Source organism: Saccoglossus kowalevskii, chromosome 19, assembly GCF_978046115.1.
Source record: "Saccoglossus kowalevskii chromosome 19, keSacKowa6.1, whole genome shotgun sequence".
NCBI lineage: Eukaryota > Metazoa > Hemichordata > Enteropneusta > Harrimaniidae > Saccoglossus > Saccoglossus kowalevskii.
This window is the reverse complement of record NC_140659.1, coordinates 5923621-5944148: the sequence shown is the minus strand read 5'-3', so window position 1 is coordinate 5944148 and position 20528 is coordinate 5923621. Positions and strand designations below refer to the sequence as shown.

The window sequence follows — 20528 nt, the reverse complement described above, 5'->3', positions numbered from 1 at the left end:
TGACTCTACTGACAACATCACAGTGACATGAATGACACCACTGACAACAACACAGGGCAATGAATGACTCCAATGACTGCATAATAGTGACATGAATGACTCCACTGACATCACAGTGACATGAATGACTCCACTGACAACATCACAGTAACATGAATGACACCACTGACAACAACACAGGGCAATGAATGACTCCTATGACTGCATAATAGTGACATGAATGACTCCACTGACAACATCACAGGGACATGAATGACTCCACTGACAACATCAGTGACATGAATGACTCCACTGACATCACAGTGACATGAATGATTCCACTGACAACATCACAGTGACACGAATGACTCTACTGACAACATCACAGGGACATGAATGACTCCACTGACAACATCACAGGGACATGAGTGACTCCACTGACAACATCACAGTGACATGAATGACTCCACTGACATCATTACAGTGACATGAATAATTCCACTGACAACATCACAGTGACATGAATGACTACTGACAACATCACATTGACACGAATGACTCTACTGACAACATCACAGGGACATGAGTGACTCCACTGACAACATCACAGGGACATGAGTGACTCCACTGACATCATTACAGTGACATGAATGACTCCACTGACAACATCACAGTGACATGAATAACTCAACTGACAACATCACAGTAACATGAATGACTCCACTGACAACATCACAGTGACACGAATGACTCCACTGACAACATCACAGTAACACGAATGACTCCACTGACAACATCACAGTAACATGAATGACTCCACTGACAACATCACAGGGACATGAGTGACTCCACTGACAACATCACAGTGACATGAATGACTCCACTGACAACATCACAGTGACATGAATGACTCCACTGACAACATCACAGTGACATGAATGACTCCACTGACAACATCACAGTGACATGAATGACTCCACTGACATCACAGGGACATGAGTGACTCCACTGACAACATCACAGTGACACGAATGACTCCACTGACAACATCACATTGAAACGAATGTCTACTGACTGCATCACAGTGATATGAATAACTCTACTGACAACATCACAGGGACATGAGTGACTCCACTGACAACATCACAGGGACATGAATGACTCCACTGACAACATCACATTGACACGAATGTCTCTACTGACTGCATCACAGTGACATGAATAACTCCACTGACAACATCACAGGGACATGAGTGACTCCACTGACAACAACACAGGGACATGAATGACTCCACTGACAACATCACATTGACACGAATGTCTCTACTGACTGCATCACAGTGACATGATAAACTCTACTGACAACATCACAGGGACATGAGTGACTCCACTGACAACATCACATTGACACGAATGTCTCTACTGACTGCATCACAGTGACATGATAAACTCTACTGACAACATCACAGGGACATGAATGACTCCACTGACAACATCACATTGACACGAATGTCTCTACTGACTGCATCACAGTGACATGTACAACTCCACTGACAATATCACAGGGACATGAGTGACTCCACTAACAACATCACATTGACACGAATGACTCTACTGACAACATCACAGTGACATGAATAACTCTACTGACAACATCACGACAATGAATAACTCCGCTGACAACATCACAGTGACATGAGTGACTCCACTGACAACATCACATTGACATGAGTAACTCCACTGACTGCATAATAGTAACTATATAGTTGTGTTCTTCCTGTTCGTGCGTCTGGTGTCATTTCTCGAAAGGCTTTGACCATGGAGCTACAAGCTCCCTGCTTTGACCGATCACGTCCAAACTTGACACAAAGACCATGTATATGGTGACTTACATATGTCAGTATTCGTTATAATTTATAACTGGCAGTAATGTTGATCCTCAAATTCGCTAAACTTTGATAGTTTAAACCACAGTCCCTGTGTTTAAACGTGTATTGAACCGTTTCTAGGAAACGAATAGGGCGAACTATGTAAGGGATCATACATGTTGGGTTAAATGTGCTGAATTGTAAGTTTGCACTCAAGTGCTATACATTGGTTGTGTTATTCTGTGTGAGTTGGTCACCAGGGGTTGATCATCAGTTGAGTAATTTCCCGCAGATAAACAGGATTTTGTATGCGGGTTATATGTACTGGGTTACAGGCACACACCATTTTAACAACCGTTTCTTTTAAATGCGTCGTATGTTTCTTTCAAACTCAATACAATGATTCTACGCACTGGATTTTGGTTGCACGTAACATTTTATATTGATTCACAGTCCCTCTCTATTTGTAAATTGTAAAAACCCATTTTACTGTAAGTGGAATTTTTATTTTATTTCCTGTAAAAACGTAAAATGCTTATCTTATGTGATTTAAACAAAGACATTAGAAAGAGATATGTCTTTGATTTAAACAAACAAACAAACAAAACACGCTAACGTAAAACAATGATATAATGTAAAGAAAAAAAACACACATTAATACACCATGGTCTAGACATGCATATTCTCGTCAAAAAATAATATTTTATCAGAAAATCTAAATGCTGTACTAGCTTACTTCGTATAATACGCCTCTCCAAGTTGTTCATCCAGCGACGAGACGTTTCTGTGAAGTAGACGGGAAGGGAAGTCACATCGTCGCTATCGTTTTGATCTGTAGATTGTGTGCAGTTATCTGTAAATATGTCAATATAAATATTCTAATTGACCATAGTGATTGGTTAAACTAAATGATAAACAACTAAACAGACTGTGATAATTTGCTTCACCTACGTGACCACCGTCTCTGTCCCTTCCCGACCCAGTTACATGTTCGTGTTCGCCTGAGCCACGTTTCCAGGTTACAGCAGCGTTTCGCCGCCAGAGCGACGAGTCACAAGAAAGGTGCACTTCCACGATCGTTGAACATCATACAGTACCCATGAACAAACCAATACAACTTTCCTTTAAATTGCGCCCTCTATGACGAACATGGGGACCGTTCAAAACGTCGATATCGCTTTGACCTTTAGCCGTCCTTCAACAAAGGCCATGTTTTTGAGAGATTTGACTTAATTCTAAATGGCAAACGACTACACAACAAAACAGAGTTGTCGATTTGAGTGACACTTGTCGATTTGGCGATGGCGCGATTCATGTGTTTGGTTGTATTATCGGGAAAGGTGGAATATGTCTAAATTCGAATCATTTAATATGAAATATGATATTTATCTCTATTATAGATATTAATTGTATGACTACATCACGCGCCGATATGTACCAACATAACATGTTCCAATGTCATCATGAAATTTAATATTATTTACTGTGGATTTTTTGGCGGGAGAATGTTACTAACGGCCCACGTGAATGGCGCGGCACAGCTGCAAGCACACAAATTGCTGTCCTTGGGTGTAAATGATTCGGTAAACAAAACATGTGTATCTTTCAATGAAATTCAATAGAAACGTGTATTTTTGTCACTACTACGTGTTTTTATTTTACTATATTAAGTATTTTTATTTACTGGTATATTTCATTGCTTTATACTGTGTTAAATAAAAGAAGGATGCCGTTTTTTCCCCGTTTATCAAGGGAGTTTGCCAATAATACCCTTTAAGTTCTTAGTTTGTTACCGTGTAGGGAGACATGTTATCAAAGAAAATACGTCAATGTCACATGATAAGGGGGGTTATCACTACCATGTAAAAACTGTAGACAGAAATATATTGTAAAATATCACTGTTGGCATATCATATTACAATATTTGTAAAAGACGAAAGTAGTTTAGATAATATAAAATTCGAAAAAGTGTCATTCTTGAAAATAGTTTGGGACAAAAAGAAATCTTTCGCGTTTAAAATGAAAAAAAAATCAACCAATCAAAGCCTTGGGCATTTGGTTTGGTTAGAATAGTATAAAATACGAACGGAAATTACGTAATTGGCTTGAAGGAGATCTTACCTTCAAATGTAATTGACTCATCACAACTTACTTAGTTAGCATCTATGAGTTTTGTACCAGAATACATTATTAAAAAAGTTGATAATTTAAATTTACGAGTTTACTTCAAAGGGTGTCGAAAAAATGAAACAAATGTATTTTAGCCGGCCCTCCACGTAATGATGGGTTTAATATGCCACCATTCAGACTAGGATGAAAGCTCTAAAATTAAGGATATTTTTGGGATTTTATTTATCATGATTTTCCTGCTCCAAATCATGAAATCTCATGTTACACCAAATACACCTCTGATTACATACAATTCTTTGGAATTCATTTCCGTGAAGTGAAATTTCGATTATGTCTTTATCAGTAATAATAATTACCTTGTAATTCAAAAACCAAATATATTTACAATTTTCTCGTTAGCCCAATTTCAAAAGGAGCCAATAAACTACGCGATTTCTGCTGGACGTTTTTGCATAAACGATTTTTTAACAATGCGAAGTTACATCAGTGGAACAAAGATGAAAATTGCGTATTCTCGGGCGGAGCTACGTCACAGAACTTTCTATGTTGCTAAAACGCGCACCACTGTACCATGTATTTCTATGGACTATACGCGAGCTGCGGTGGAACGCTGGTCGAAGAGCCATAAGTCGAGGAAACAGCACAAACTTAATGTTGAAGTAATCCTGAGCAACTAAATTTCTATATGTACATGTAGGGGTAATCTTGTTACACTTTTCAGGGGAGTATCAAGCCCAAAGTACCATTTCCTGAGAGTTTTCGGTTTTTGTTTTGTGATGGTTGCTAGGCAATGAATATAAATAGTGTAACGTAACAGACACAGCTGTACATAGATATTACGAATGTGGTATTGATAATAATATTTTTTTTTGGAGGATAATAGTAGTTAAACTGTCAATTACAGCCAGGCATACCAATGAATGTAATGTTACTTGATATCAATAATAAAATAAATAATAAAATAAATTTATTTATTCTAATTTTCAAATGGTCAATTCACATATTGCATAGCAGAACAGACTCACACTGAGACATTATAAATTCAATCATTCAACATTACGTTAGACATGTAAGCGACTTCAATTTTTATCCTGTTTAGAATGTAATAAAATCTTTATTTTAGTTTCCATTCATCATTGTTACATCGTCATACAATCCACACGAAGCTGTTCGCATCAGAAAAATCCCTTCCAGATACAAAATCTAAAATTAAATGAAAATAACAAAATATGGATAGCTCGACTGGCGCCCGCCTTCATCCTCAAAGAGTCTTGTTTTATTTCAGTCAGAAATGTTTTTAGCAGTGTCCTGCAACTTTGATTATTTTTCATAAATTTTGGGAATTTATTTATTTGGCCCACTTATCTGATTGTTAAGTTTTTGTAATATTTGAAGCGTGATTTCTGTTCGTTTCGGAACATTTATTAATAGCAATTCTTCAAGGTCGTCGAGCAAGTCTGTTTATGTGTAGATAGTATTCAGTGCACTTTGCATTATATTAATTTCGTGATTATACAATTTTTGAAGCATTACTATTAAAATCAATCATACGAAACTACTAACCCAGTATATAATGCATGCCAATTCAAATTAAATACTAATGATTCGTTACAGTCCATTCTTATAAGTTTCCGCCTAAAGGGAATGTAAAAAACGCCGTCGAGAATCGGTGTGAAAATGCCGGACCCCGTGTTTAAAGAATCGTACACACACCCCTACTCAGTGCTTCATAAGTGTTGTAGTTATGACGAGCATAACAAATATACGCACAAAATGCTCAAGTCAAATAAGTTCTGCTCCAATTGTTTTCGATCGATGTGACCTGTGGGTCAACTACCCATTATCCATAGTTGATTGGTTTTCGATGTTATCTAGTTTACCTATCAACTTTATCAAGGGGAAATCCACATACACTTAACATAGCTCCCGTATGGCTTTTCTCACTTCACGCCGGAATAAAAACCTGTATAAAAATGAGTGAGCTCAATCGAACCATGACTAATCCAACCTCGTGCATGTGTAAAGTGTACACGTGCGTGTGTTGGACACAATTTGTGTAGCCACGGAATTCATTTCAGTACTCAAAACGAATCGTTGTTTTTAGTTGGCAACTTATATATCCTATTAAAATCTGCGTCATAAAAAATCTTCAACTTAATATCATAACCACAATTTTCATTAATATTTACGGCTATTATATGCCGTTAGTTCGTCAAATAATTAAATAACAAAGTTGTCCAAAGAAATCGAAATATGAAATGAAACTTACAATAAGTACATACGAATCTGTCGTACAAGTAGTATTGCTGCCCAACTCAATAACTGAAATATACAACAACAATAGGCTGTGAAGCAACAATCAACCGTATCAGTGGAAATGTACATACCATGATAAATATTTATGTGTCGGAAACTTGTGTTGTCTGTTTTTTTGGTCTGGCTTTTTATCTATAACCTGGTGGTGGGACTTTCAGAGCAATTCAAGTTGGGTACCCACATAAGTTCCCATTTTTAAGAAGAAGGGACATTTATTGCCGGTATCATTTTCCAGATTTGAACAATACTTTCATTTGTCTCGCAAAAATAAAATTGCATGATACCAGTTCCCAATAGGAGTCATTTTCATGTTTTCAATTATTTATTAAGGGTATTTGAACAGAAGTGTCACTCATTCAGAAATATAAATACGATACTGTCTACTCTCTGGTTCCTAGGGCATATGTTTTTGACCAAATATATATCGAAATACCACCACCGCCGCGGTTTGAAGTGAGCATAATACTAATTAGTAATATCTTGACATTATCTCAGTACTGGTGAGCAAAATTTCACTTCACTGACTACTTGTCTAAACTTTACAATTTTCGTTGAGGGCGCACTAACCTTCATTTTACGCCAAGCGACGTGTATCGATGGGATACTGGAACACAACTACATGTGCTATCATTTGATACGAGATATTCGACGTCGGGTTATGAAACATATGGCACTTATAAATATTCGATCATAAAGAAATGTAAAACATGTACAGCAAGCCACAATGCTTTCTATTTTTTGTACTTCTACTAAAAGGCTGTAAGTGGGTGTTATAATGCCATTATCAAGCCCAAGTACACTATAGACAACTTTTACGCCTGCAATTCTTGGTACATACATACCAGACGTGCCCACACTCGTATGCATACACTTACAGCGTCGATTTAAAGCATTACCTGTGAATTGTAAAGTAGGTCGAGGAAAGTTAACGCAAATTAATGCAGATCTGTGCGATTTAAAAGACACACTAAGTAGGTAGGCATAAGTGAATTTGTTTGTTCGTAAAACCAATATATTTCGGGTCTTGATTATATTAGGCGTTTTTCAATTATTTCTCTGAAATTGAAAACAGAAAATTATTACTTAGAATTATCTAGTTGAAGCTGAAAAAGAATCCCGATTACCTACGTTAATAGCTACTCAAAGCTCGGATGTTGTTTTCATTATATTCATTTGTCATTGGATTGTATCTATTTTATCCTGCGAGAGGGTTAACACGTGGCGATGAATCTAAACAGCAAAGAAGCTGCTACCAAAGAGAATATGCATAATATTATTGTTATTATTTTATTTTGAATGTAAATACCGGGAAGCACGAGCAATATCTGATGTTTTGATTCTTGGAAACCCGTATAACGCAGCAATATCTGATGTTTTGATTCTTGGAAACCCGTATAACGCAGCAAGCGACAAACACTCACAGTCTGCCTAGCACGGGAATATAACTTTCAACACTTACCGAGTAAGTCAGTTTCAGAACTTCAGCTGTTCCATCCACTTCATATCCAATTAAACCCCTCCTAATTACTGATTCTCGTCATTAATTATCTTCGATATTTCCCGAAATGAATTTCGTAACGAGATAATAAATAACCATCAATTTAACCGCATATAAATTAATAAAACCCATCATTCATATCTAGGAAACTATATTGAAATAAGAATAGCAATTTATATAAAGCGAACTCTGGTCTTCTGGGGGTCATATCTTTTGACCCAATCATGGAATCTTCCAAATGAAATTTATATTCATTTGATATCATTAGCTGCTAATGTCATCACTTTTACTATCTCTTTCGTTGATGGAATTCTAATCTTTGTATCTTTATCCGAGTCCGCCAAAGTCTAATACGATTAATTTCAATAAATATGGCTTAAGTTATTACTCTGACTGTATTAATATGACATCATTAATATCAAGTCGGTCATAAGTTTGTCTGTCGCCTTGTCACAATGCTTGTAAGTATCGCGTACACTCAAATCACAAAACTAATGTGCTTGCTTTTGTTATATTCAAACAGTCTTGCCTTCACAATGGTAAAAATGAGAAATATACTAAAATTATCGAAAAAAATGCAAAGATGATCCTATTTTAGAATGCTTTGCATTTTAAATGACCGTAAAAAGAATTGTTGGTACGAGTGCTTAAGAACCCGAGTGATTAATTTGTTTAAACAGGACTCCACAATTTATATACGAGACTGATATTATATAATATACTATTTCTTGTTTGTTTGTTTATCAATCAAACCAATGGTAAACATTTCACATCGTTTTGTGACATTTTACCCTTATTTAGAAATAATTTGAGCTTGGTATGGCATGATATATATAATTGTTTATAGTGATATCCATTACATATGGTATGGTTACATTTTATGATATTAAAGCGGAGAGGGTCATCACCTGCGCATACGCGGGAATTGAGTCCCCGCGCGACGATAACAACGCACGCTAAAACGCAAAAGCTCATTGATATACGCTTGTTTGTAAACAACGACACTCTATAGCCATTTGCTGCATGCGCAGATGATGACTCCCCTGCTTTAATCAATGCCCAAACGACATCTCATAATACTAAACTACGTAATGTTAAACTACTCTGCAACAACGTAATGCAGTTACTTTGTACTAAAATAATGCAGTTACTTTGCATTACGGTAATAAAGTTACTCTGTATTAACGTGATGCAATTGTTTTGTACTAACGTAATGCGGTTACACTGTACTAACGTAATACATTAACTCTGTATTTTCGCTAATCAGTTACTATAACGTATTGCAGTTCATTTGTACTAACGTGATGCAGTTACTTTGTTCTAACGTAATACAGTTACTTTGCACTAACGTAATGCAGTTACTATAAAATAACGTATTGCAGTTAATTGATACTAACGTAGTACAAATGTACGAACGTAATGCATTTAATGCTCTATATTAAGGTACTGGTGTATTATATAATTACTCTTCTGCACTATGTAATGGGTGTCACCACTATGTGCTAACACAGTACCCCACCCTCACATCACTGTCCTCTCCTTTATTTTACTGTACACTTATCTGTCTGCCCCTATACCATTGCCCTACTTCACCTACATCTACTCTTTGTCTACCTCATCCTCCGATCTCCACCCTCACCCGTATTCGTACTCTCATCTGTCTGTCCCCATACCGCTGCCCTCACCTGTGTCCTCGTACTACTCTTTGCCTACCTCACCCTCCGATCTCTGCCCTCATCCGTATTCTATGAACTCTCATTTGTCCGCCCTCATACCACTGCCCTCACCCGTGTCCTCGTACTACTCTTTGCCTACATCACCCTCCGATATCGACCCCCACCCGTATTCTCTGTACTCTCATCTGTCTGCCCTCATATCTCTGCCCTTACCCGTGTCCTCGTACTACCTTTGTCTACCTCACCCTCACATCACTGCCCTCACCCGTGTCCTCGTACTACCCTTTGTCTACCCCACCCTCCGGTCTCTACCCTCTGTCTGTCCCCATACCACAGCCCTCACCCGTGTCCTCGTACTACCTTTTGCCTAGCTCACCCTCACATCACTACCCTCGTTAACTGTCGGTGTGTTTCAAACCGTAGTACGCATAGACGTTGTAGGTCAAACGTCTATTAACCTGTATCATGTTGAGTTTGTTTTTGTTAACAGGAAAGTGTGGAAGATGAAGTCATCCACGAATGAAAATTTATTATGATTTGCTTTTATATGCAATAGATTGCATCTTTATTATACCCATGGTAAATCATACGTCATCAATCATTTTTATACCCAAATGGGACTGAATTAAGTGTCGACAACGTCGTCTTTTTGAGTTCGGAATGGATTTTTTATTATGCCGAAATGGCGTAACTGAGGCGTGTTAAAGCGAGGTGTTTGTGTCGGTGTCCGTTTTAGTGTAAATGTTCGTCAAATTCTTCTTAACGGAATGAAATTACTGTGCACCATGTGTCGGATGCATGCAGCTGTTGTTTCCGTATATCAATTCGCGATTTGTGACTCCATTTAGTCCTCAATATTTTATTCTACTATATATACTTCACCAACTCGTTCAATTGAAGACTTCACAAAATGAAATTATAACATTTGTGCGTTCCACGCGGGTTCCATGCTGCGCATAGTAGTATGTAAACGCATGTGGTTTAAATATATATACACAACTTAGACCCACGCGGTCGCGACGACAACCGCCCTTTAAGCCGTCGACAATTTTCTGAATTAAGGATTAGGTGGCTAACGTGCGATGGGAATTACGATGATCTCCCCGTGCTTGCATAACAATTGCCGTCACTGTGATAGTGTACACCTGAGACCGACTGGCAATTGCCCGAATCGCGGCTCATTTCAATCTGTGGTTAGTTCACTCAGAATTACCTGCTCCCTGTATTGCTAAAAAAATGTACGCTGGCCACAGATAAATCGTAATTACTGATCCTAGCCGAAATAGATGGATATGAATAAAATATTGAATCGCGTCATCTTTTTTTTTCTAAGCGCATTACGATTGAATGTTACGATTAAATCGGTTGACCGTTCGATTCGTGGAAAAATGAATGAATGAAAAATGTACGTCTACGGTGTATTTTACAAAAATAACGAAATAAGTGTCATCGGTCACACATCCGAGAACGTTCAATGGGAAGAGAAATTGTTTAACTGTTGTTTCTGAAGAAAAGGTTAAATGTTCGGTGACCCACGGCGAAAGTCAAATTAACCTCACATGGTCTCTAAATGACAACTTCCTTTCACATTTCAGTATATAGACATAGTTATTTGCATATTATTTTTTTCTGAAATAAAAAAATAGGTTTACAGTAAAAAAATGTCAGACAAGAACGGCTAGAATACTTTATTAATCTTTCTTGGTAAAGTACTTTGATGTGACGTTTTGCTTTTTCTCAGTTAAAGAAGAAAGAGTACATTCGTCTAGTTTGAGTTTCGAGAAAGCCACTGTTCCTTGGATGAGTGTATCACAGACTTAATCACGGGGGAGGGGGTGCAAAGCCACTGTTACCTGGTTAAGTGTGTCACAGACTTAATCGCGGGGGAGGGGTGCAAAGCCACTGTTACCTAGATAAGTGTGTCACAGACTCAATGGGTAGTCCAAAGCCACTGTTACCTGGATAAGTGTGTCACAGACTCAATGGGTAGTCCAAAGCCACTGTATTCTGGGTGAGTGTACCACAAACTCAATGGGAGATCAAAGTCACTGTACGTACCTTGGGGTGGGTGTACCACAGACCGTGACTCAATGGGGACAAAAGCCACTGTACCTTGGGGTAAATGTGCCACAGACTCAATGGGGAAGCCAATACCACTGTACCTTGGGAGAGTGTGCCACAGACTCAATGGGGAAGCCAATACCACTGTACCTTGGATGAGTGTGTCACAGACTCAATGGGGAAGCAAATACTACTGTACCTTTGGGTGAGTGTGACACATACTCAATGGGGAAGCCGAGGCCACTGTACCCTGGGAGAGTGTACCACAGACTCAAAGAAGAGGTCATAGCCACTGCACCCTGGGAGAGTGTACCACAGACTCAATGGGGAAGCCAATACCACTGTACCTTGGATGAGTGTGTCACAGACTCAATGGGGAAGCAAATACTACCGAATACTACTGTATCTTTGGCTTTGGGTGAGTGTGACACATACTCAATGGGGAAGCCGAGGCCACTGTACCCTGGGAGAGTGTATCACAGACTCAAAGGAGAGGTCATAGCCACTGCACCCTGGGAGAGTGTACCACAGACTCAATGGGTAGTCCAAAGCCACTGTACATTGGGGTGAATGTGCCGGACACTCAATGGGGAGACCATAGCCACTGTACTTTGGGGGTGAATGTGCCACAGACTCAATGGGGAAGTCATTGCCACTGTACCCTGGGAGAGTGTACCACAGACTCAATGGGGAGGTCAAAATCACTGTACGTACCTTGGGGTGAGTGTACCACAGACACAATGGGAAAGCCAATACTACTGTACCTTTAGGTAAGTGTGCCACATACTCAAAGGAAAAGTCATTGCCACTGTACCCTGGGAGAGTGTACCACAGACTCAATGGGTAGTCCAACGCCACTGTACCTTGGGGTGAGTGTACTACAGACCGTGACTCAATGTGGAGATTACAGCCACTGTACTTTGGGGTAAATGTGCCACAGACTGAAAGGAGAGGTCATAGCCACTGTACTCCGTGTGAGTGTACCACAGGCTCACTAGGGAGACCAAAGCCACTGTACCTTGGGGTGAATGTGCCACAGACTTAATGGGGTAGCCGAAGCCACTGTATTCTGGGTGATTGCAGTAGCGGATCCAGCAAAATGTATTTGGGTGGGGGGGGGGCAAGCTTCGCTTAACATTACGGAGCGAAAATCGCATAGAAGCTATGCGTGATGAAGATGATATAAATCGTCATGTCCCCCTCTGGATCCGCCACTGGGTGAGTGTACCACAGACTCAATGGAGAGGTCAAAATCACTGTACGTACCTTGGAGTGAGTGCACAACAGACTCAATGGGGAAGCCAATACTACTGTACCTTTGGGTAAGCGTGCCACATACTCAACGGGGAAGCCGAGGCCACTGTACCCTGGATGAGTGTGTCACAGACTTAATTGGGAGGCCAAAGCCACTGTACTCTGGGTGAGTGTAACACAGATTAAATGGGGAGGCCAAAGCCACTCTACACCGGGTGAGTGTGCCACAGACAATTAATTATTTCTTTGGGGATGTTTTAACAATAATGTGATTCATATCAAAAATAATAAATGAATTTTTCCCTCCCATGTCGCCGAGCAAAATTTCAAGATATGAAGAAATAATTTCACTACAGAAACCAGTACAAAAATGCAAATTGTTGCCATTTTCCTTAACAATACAATCGCTTCTTGCTTCTCAAAAAAATATCAGCTGACCACATTATTTTAATGATGTCCTAATGACATTAAGCCCATAATGACGAAAGCATGAGTACGATAACGTATAACATTCATTTATTTCAACAAATCGTCTTTATATTATCTCAATAGCAAATAGTCATTAATTCTAAGAGGGTATAATAATACCTTAAGAGTACAACAGTGACGTAAAACGTGGTTGTCTTCTCTATCTAGAAACATCCCCACCCCAATATTTGAAGATCGCCTTAAAATATTGCCAGTTTTCGAGTAACACGGAGACGTTTGATGCAGACGTGTCATCACTTGCCGATGACAAATGTGTCAACTTGTATGTTGTGTGGATTGTGCCATCATGATAAATACACGGCATGTGCCGGTCAAGTATTAGGCAAGATAATTTGATTATCTTTAGAGCCACACGCGGACTATTTATATACTTCATAACAATAGGTCTTGGTTATAATACCAGTCTGATAACGGCTCCGTCCTTTGTAGTGGAATAATTGAATTTCACAGTTGCTAACACTTGCTTTAATTAAACACGCCGGGTCCTCACCTTGTAGTTGGCACGTGCAACGCCAATAACGGATTGGGGGGGGGGGGTCACGTGATTTTTTTTCTGAGGACGTCATCAGCTAGGATTCTCCATACTCCTGCTCCCCAAACTTGATGACTAGTCTTTTGTAATCACTTTATCAGTCTTTCTAATATAACCATATCTATCCACGATCTCGTGGTTAAATATTGATAATACAACGTATCAATTGGTGGAACTTGATTGGCGCAATTATGTGCCTACACGATACGAACAGAATGTCTCGCGGTCCAGGAACTAGACGAATATGTTCTGGGCTTGTCCATTTCCGTCAAGAAAACCCTTGGCACATTCTGGACCATGACACTGTGCGAGGGCGCCCTATTATATCAACACAATAACAGAGGTCCTCCCACTAACTGAACTATTCAACACACAGGAGCAAAGCCCTCCAGCCATCCGTTTAATACTGCTCCGCTTTTCATCGAAAATACGATAATTTAATTGAATTTATTCAACAGCAATTTGAGTCTAATGCAATTATCTACCAGGATAGGATCATAGCCTCGTGAAAAATTGATGAGCGAAAATTACGGATTAGCGAAAATCTGATCCGCCGAGGACACTAGAATGAAGCCGCGTATAGAAGACAAGCTCTCTTGAAACCAAACAAAAGGTGACGGTCGTGCGCTACGGATTGCAAAGTATTTCAGACACGTGGGACGGGAAAATGTTCCATGATAATGGTGATCATCATTAAATCTCATATAAAGAACCGAGTTATCAATTTTCCTTAGCCCTTAGCACATTATTCTGGCGGTACTGATTTTTAAACCATCTCGACAATTGTTGTTACATTTCTCTGTGTTATTGGTGACATTAGCGAGTAATACGATATCGATCTCAGTATAATTTGTACGATTGAAGCCCAAGGTCTTCCTGAGTTAGGACATTCAGCGGAGAGAGCTGAGTGCGCGTGGCAAAACAGTTGATGGGAAAGGTGTGGATATGTGCATAATTTTGTGTTTGAAAAATACAGATCGGGAAACGTTAGGGTGGATCAATAGGAACTATATGGGTGGAAAATATTTGTTCCATTCACTTAGTTTTGATCGTGTTTTGTAATTTTAGAATTATTTTTCTCTCATATTCCAGACGTGTATATTTTTTCTTGATATTTCTCTGTGATGATTTGTTTTCTCAAAGTTTATAATGACCAACCTCTTATTACATCTACATTGTGTACATTCACCGTCCTATCGTTTTAACGTTGACCATCTATTTTGAATATATTTAACGATTTTTGTTTGAAATCGAAGTCAATCACAGATGATTGTTGCGTTTCTACTGGCAGGGCCTGCTTCCAATCATTTCACGAGATTCACCGAATGACCGTAAATTATTAATGGCGGGCGGTATCACGTGGTATGAATAATTAATGAAGTGAGATATCGATGATTGGCTACGTCATGCATAATAAATGATGGCTCTATTTCGTACTGTTTGGAAAGCAATGGCGCGTGACAAATCAGACACCATGTAGTTATATTGCAGGTCATGCACATTCTGAATGGCGCTTCTTGATGTTAATGGCCATCGTTTTCATATGTTACGAAACATATTTTTTTCTATACTTGCCATTCATTTATGTGAATCTCCCGGCTTCTTGATAGTTTTTGAGTGGCAATATGTTATTCTTGATCACCAAGATATATTCATAGTACTGTGGGTATATATTTGATTGGATAGTAGTCTAGTAAGTGGTGATGGGACGGAGAATTGAAAGCTATTAACATATGACATATAAAAACTTGTATCCACCACTGTGCTTCCATATTAATTGACACATACGTTTCTATGTACCGTTACATTTTATAGGGAGTAAAATAGAGTCAAAGTAGAAGCCTCCTTCAGTTATTTATTCATTTTGCCAAAAAACTGCACTCCAGGGCAATATAAGAATATTGACTTTGAAAAAGTTGGGGGTCACTAGTCTAATTTTCGAGAAAACGATTGTTGTATTTTTGTGGATAGTTGCCATTTTGGTAGTACTACAGTATAACGATTGTTGTATTTTAGTGGATAGTTGCCATTTTGGTAGTACTACAGTATAACGATTGTTGTATTTTAGTGGATAGTTGCCATTTTGGTAGTACTACAGTATAGCGATTTAACCATATGTTTCTATGGTAGGGACATTATATCTTAAATTGTAGGCTGGTGACATTGGCTGAAAAAATCATATATTGATAATTATTGGATTCTTTTTGTTGTCCTGAATTGCATTTTTTTCCTAAAATAGCGAGTTTTTTTAAACGTCACTGTAACACACACAAACAATGTTATTTTCTTGTGTCATGGGACAACAGCTTCGTGATTTTACATAATAAACCAATGAAGATAGTCTTGCTACTTATGATTAATTTTTTTCTCAAAAATTATGAGTAAGCTTCTACCTTAAAGTCCATGAATGCTCGATTACGTTTCCCCTCGACACAGCACAGGGCAGAGTGTGTACCCGCTACGACCTCCCTTCAATGTCAGTACTCAACACACTCACTACCCCGTGAATACTATTCAGGATGCCGTTTCCCCTCGACACAGCACAGGGCAGAGTGTGTACCCGCTACGACCTCCCTTCAATGTCAGTACTCAACACACTCACTACCCCGTGAATACTATTCAGGATGCCGTTTCCCCTCGACACAGCACAGGGCAGAGTGTGTACCCGCTACGACCTCCCTTCAATGTCAGTACTCAACACACTCACTACCCCGTGAATACTATTCAGGATGCCGTTTCCCCTCGACACAGCACAGGGCAGAGTGTGTACCCGCTACGACCTCCCTTCAATGTCAGTACTCAACACACTCACTACCCCGTGAATACTATTCAGGATGTTAATCTCCTGAATTTGTGGAGGAATATATTACGTTTGAAGTGACGAGGAATCAGAGGAGTGAAACCTGTACACCAGATCATATATAGAAATGTTCGTTACGCGAGGGGGCATCTGAGGAAACTAGTACACTTCCCTGGAAACGTGGACCTTCTAATCACATGACATATATTTTGACCAGCGACTTACGTCTATATAGTATTTTGTTCACTGACCCCCACCCGAACACCTAAATTAAGTCCAAAGCAACTATTTTGCTACATGTGAACGACTCGGAGGAACTACGAACCTGTGCCAGATTTCTTAAGTGTCAACTATCACAGCCATGATTTAAGATTAATGGTTGCGTAGTTACGGCAGGAAAAGTGTTTAGTAACCTTATTAGTTTGACGTTTATCCTTACAATCAACCCATATCTTGCGGGAAACATGTGTCTATAGTTTGAAGGTGATATTTTGCTTTGAAGTTCTATTGCGAAAAAAAAACCCACACATACTGTGAGATTGACCTTTGACCTGCCGTTAGAATCAAACCATATCTTTCGGGTCACATGGGGAACATAATAGCAACGTTTTAAGGTGATACCTAGTTTTGCCTTGGCGTTACTAGTATATTAGGAATGTGCATACGTATGCACGTATAAGTGACCTTTGTCCTCTTGACCTGAAAATCTAACCGTATAACGTGTACACAGATAAAACAAAACTCCCAGATTTGTATTGCTGAAAGTTATTTAATAGAATATTTACAGCAGTGTTCCAAAGACGAACATCTTTTATTTTAAGCGTGAAACGGCCAGACGGCGTAAGCATAAGCGACGCAACATCCGAGTTTGATATGAAATCAGAAAACAAATATACGACAACAAATTTGAATAAAAGTGTTACTGCTTCTCGTATTGCAGTAAGTACTGAATTAGGTTGTGCGAAGAGAGATGACATAAAGACGGTGATATCATAAGCGCCATAAGTTAGGTATGACCACACGTGATTTTTCATCCATGTATAAGAAAAAGATTAAAAGAAACTCCTGACATGTCACTATGCTAGCAGTGTAAAGATGACGTAATGTTTGTTACCGCGGGGAGAACCCATTGCGATTATATAACATAGCACCCATCAGAGCATTTGTGTAATCCTTGGCTTTCTGGCGAAGTTCAGCGACGCTTGATGTTTTGTGCTGAACTGGCACGTGATAAGGCGAGTATAGCGAAAGAAATTTTGATTGACACTCTGCTTGTAGTTGTGGCGAGTTAATGGCTGCCGTCCCTGCAACAGAATAGGAAAGTGGCAATTTAGTATTGTATTTCATAAATCAATAAACTTTATGTAGACACATCGATGTAGAATGTCATCTTATCTCATTCCAACCAAGTCTTATCACATCTCGATCACATCTCATCTCACATATATAATCTCACCTGATCTCATCATCATATATCATCATATATCTTCATATATCATATCATATCATATCATATCATATCATATCATATCATATCATATCATATCATATCATATCATATCATATCATATCATATCATCTTACCTAACGACGATACTTTCACCACAGGCGACGTGCATTTATTGTTGTAAGTATCTCTTCGTAGAGTATCATCACTGGTAGATTTCATTACGTCACCGGGAGTGATATCTCTTTCTGCCAATCTACCTTCACATGCATCATTGTCGCTCTGCTCGGTCGGTGTACTAGATCTACAAATAATAGTTACACATGTATAAGGTATATGCTTGTGACGTCATGCAATGTATCCTATATTTATTTCATGTTCTCACAGTCAGATTAATCTTGTAAGTCAGTCAGACAAGAATAGAGCATGCGAACAAAAATATCTGACGTCTTTTTTGAAACATTTGACGCGTTGATGCTTATCAGATTAATCTAACGGCGCCATTGAACAGTCTGTACAACCTGAATTATCTCATCGAAGAGGTGATTAGATTAGACTAGTCTTATAAGATTAATCTTACTATGTACAAATGTGTAAGAACGGCTATAGATAGAATACTAGTAGATCGTAGTTTTGAACAAAAATATCGACTGATTCTACTTAGCAATTTATAGTCAATTCACGTGGTTTTCCTTGGAAATTCATGGGATGTTTTTGTTTTACATTTCGCATTATTTTCATCAATTTATTTCAACATCATAGATTTTGTGCTGTGCTAAATGATCAATGTGGAGTCTTAATAAATATATTACTGAATAATATTCAGTACTTATTTTTATTAATTGATTATATTATTTTAGACATCACATAATACAGTGACCCCTCGCTAAGTCGCGCCTCGGTAAGTCGCGATTCGGCTAAGTTGCGGGTACTTTGATGGCTCCCAAAATTTCTATTGTGTTTTGAAGTACAAAGACTAATGTTTTGTTGCATAGTGTTTTTAACTAACCGTTAAAAAGGCAACTTAACACCTACTGTCCGTCAATTGCTTAGATTCAATGGGTGACGGCGGCCTTACTCAAGGTGTCAACAGGGGTGTCGAGTAGTGATCATACGTGCTTCTCGGCCGGTCCCATTTTGGTATACCTCTATAAAACTCGCTTTTTATATGTTTTTCAATGCACGATCTCCCTCTTTCACGAGGTCCCTCGGTAAGTCGCGGCCCTCGATAAGTCGCGGTTTTTGCTTGGATCCCGACACCCGCGACTTAGCGAGGGGCCACTGTATATTGAAACATACCTTGAGTCCGCTTTACAATATTTGTCATTGTCTTCCACGGGGAAATCACATGACCCGACTGGAGATGATACTCTTCCTGGTTTCCATAGTAATGGAGCTGATTTTAGGGTGGGGGAAACACTTGCTAGTTGTTCGTCTAGGTGATCGTCTTCTTTACATACAGGGTTGTCAGTTGCAATTTCAAAGTTCGTTTGCTCTTGGACGTTTGTAGTGTCACTGTCCTCGTCCACAGAAATCGGTCTATCGTTTTCGCTATCACGTGTTTCGTCTGGGCGGCCCTTCTCGGTTTTTCGCCATTTCGCTCGCCTATTTTGGAACCAAACCTATAATTTCAAATTAAACGTAGTAGGTCAATAGAATGTTTTGATCATTGAAGTCTGTTTCATCTGTTCCTGTTCTTCTTATAGTTTATATGCTCTCTATGTCATTATTTTTGATGCACAGTTCAATCTGGGAGTTCGAGTATGAGACCACAGGCACATAATTTCATTACCGCTTTATTACTTTTAAATACTGCACCACCACACATTATAATTGTACCACTGCAGAATTCGCTCAGACATTTATTTATGAGACAGTGGGCCTAAATGAGTTAGGATTTAAAACCACATTTTAGTTTGTATGTAATGACTGGTGGTGCCCTAGGTACCGTCATGTAGCCAGACAAATTTAATGATAATTGCAATAACGACATTCAAATCTGACCTTATAAAAAAGAGAACACTCTTTTTAATACAATTTAACCCCGATAGTTGTGTTTATATTTTACAGGCGAATAGACTGGTAAATTTAAGCTGTAAATGTTTTATTAAATTCGAGAGGTCAACAAGATTCAATAACGACTGTAAACACAGAGAGACAATGTTTAAGAACATGCCCATTGGGTTTAGGCAGAATAATTTGTTGTATCTGTCTGGCGGCTTACTCGATTTCGTTCTCGTCCCAAGTTGGCTTCGTTTGCTCATGTTAAAATTGGTTTTGCAATTTATGACTGTTAGACCATGTATCATTTGCGTACGTTAGCGACCGTCAGGCGGCCACAATAATCGTCGGATCGTGATGTCTGTTTTCCCCTAACAAGAAAAGGTTCAGTAAATCATTAAGTTGAGTGGTATTGTTTGAATCAAACTACACGTAATTGTTTGAAAAACAGGAGCAACACGAGACGATAACTTAAAT

At 38.9% G+C, this 20528-nt stretch overlaps 1 protein-coding gene across 3 annotated transcripts in view; it reads right to left on the bottom strand.

Moving 5' to 3' along the window:
* Window positions 1-17352: 17352 nt before the first annotated feature.
* Window positions 17353-20528, bottom strand: part of drgx (dorsal root ganglia homeobox) — a 36610-nt gene continuing 33434 nt past the window's right edge. For all 3 annotated transcript variants that reach the window (XM_085493477.1, XM_085493478.1, NM_001165009.1), the window contains 3 exons: window positions 19350-19672; window positions 18188-18354; window positions 17353-17907 (listed from right to left, as the gene is read on the bottom strand). In XM_085493477.1, the coding sequence (XP_085349603.1) occupies window positions 17714-17907; window positions 18188-18354; window positions 19350-19672 (684 nt within the window). In that variant the 3' untranslated portion in view covers window positions 17353-17713. The remainder of the gene's footprint in view (window positions 17908-18187; window positions 18355-19349; window positions 19673-20528) is intronic.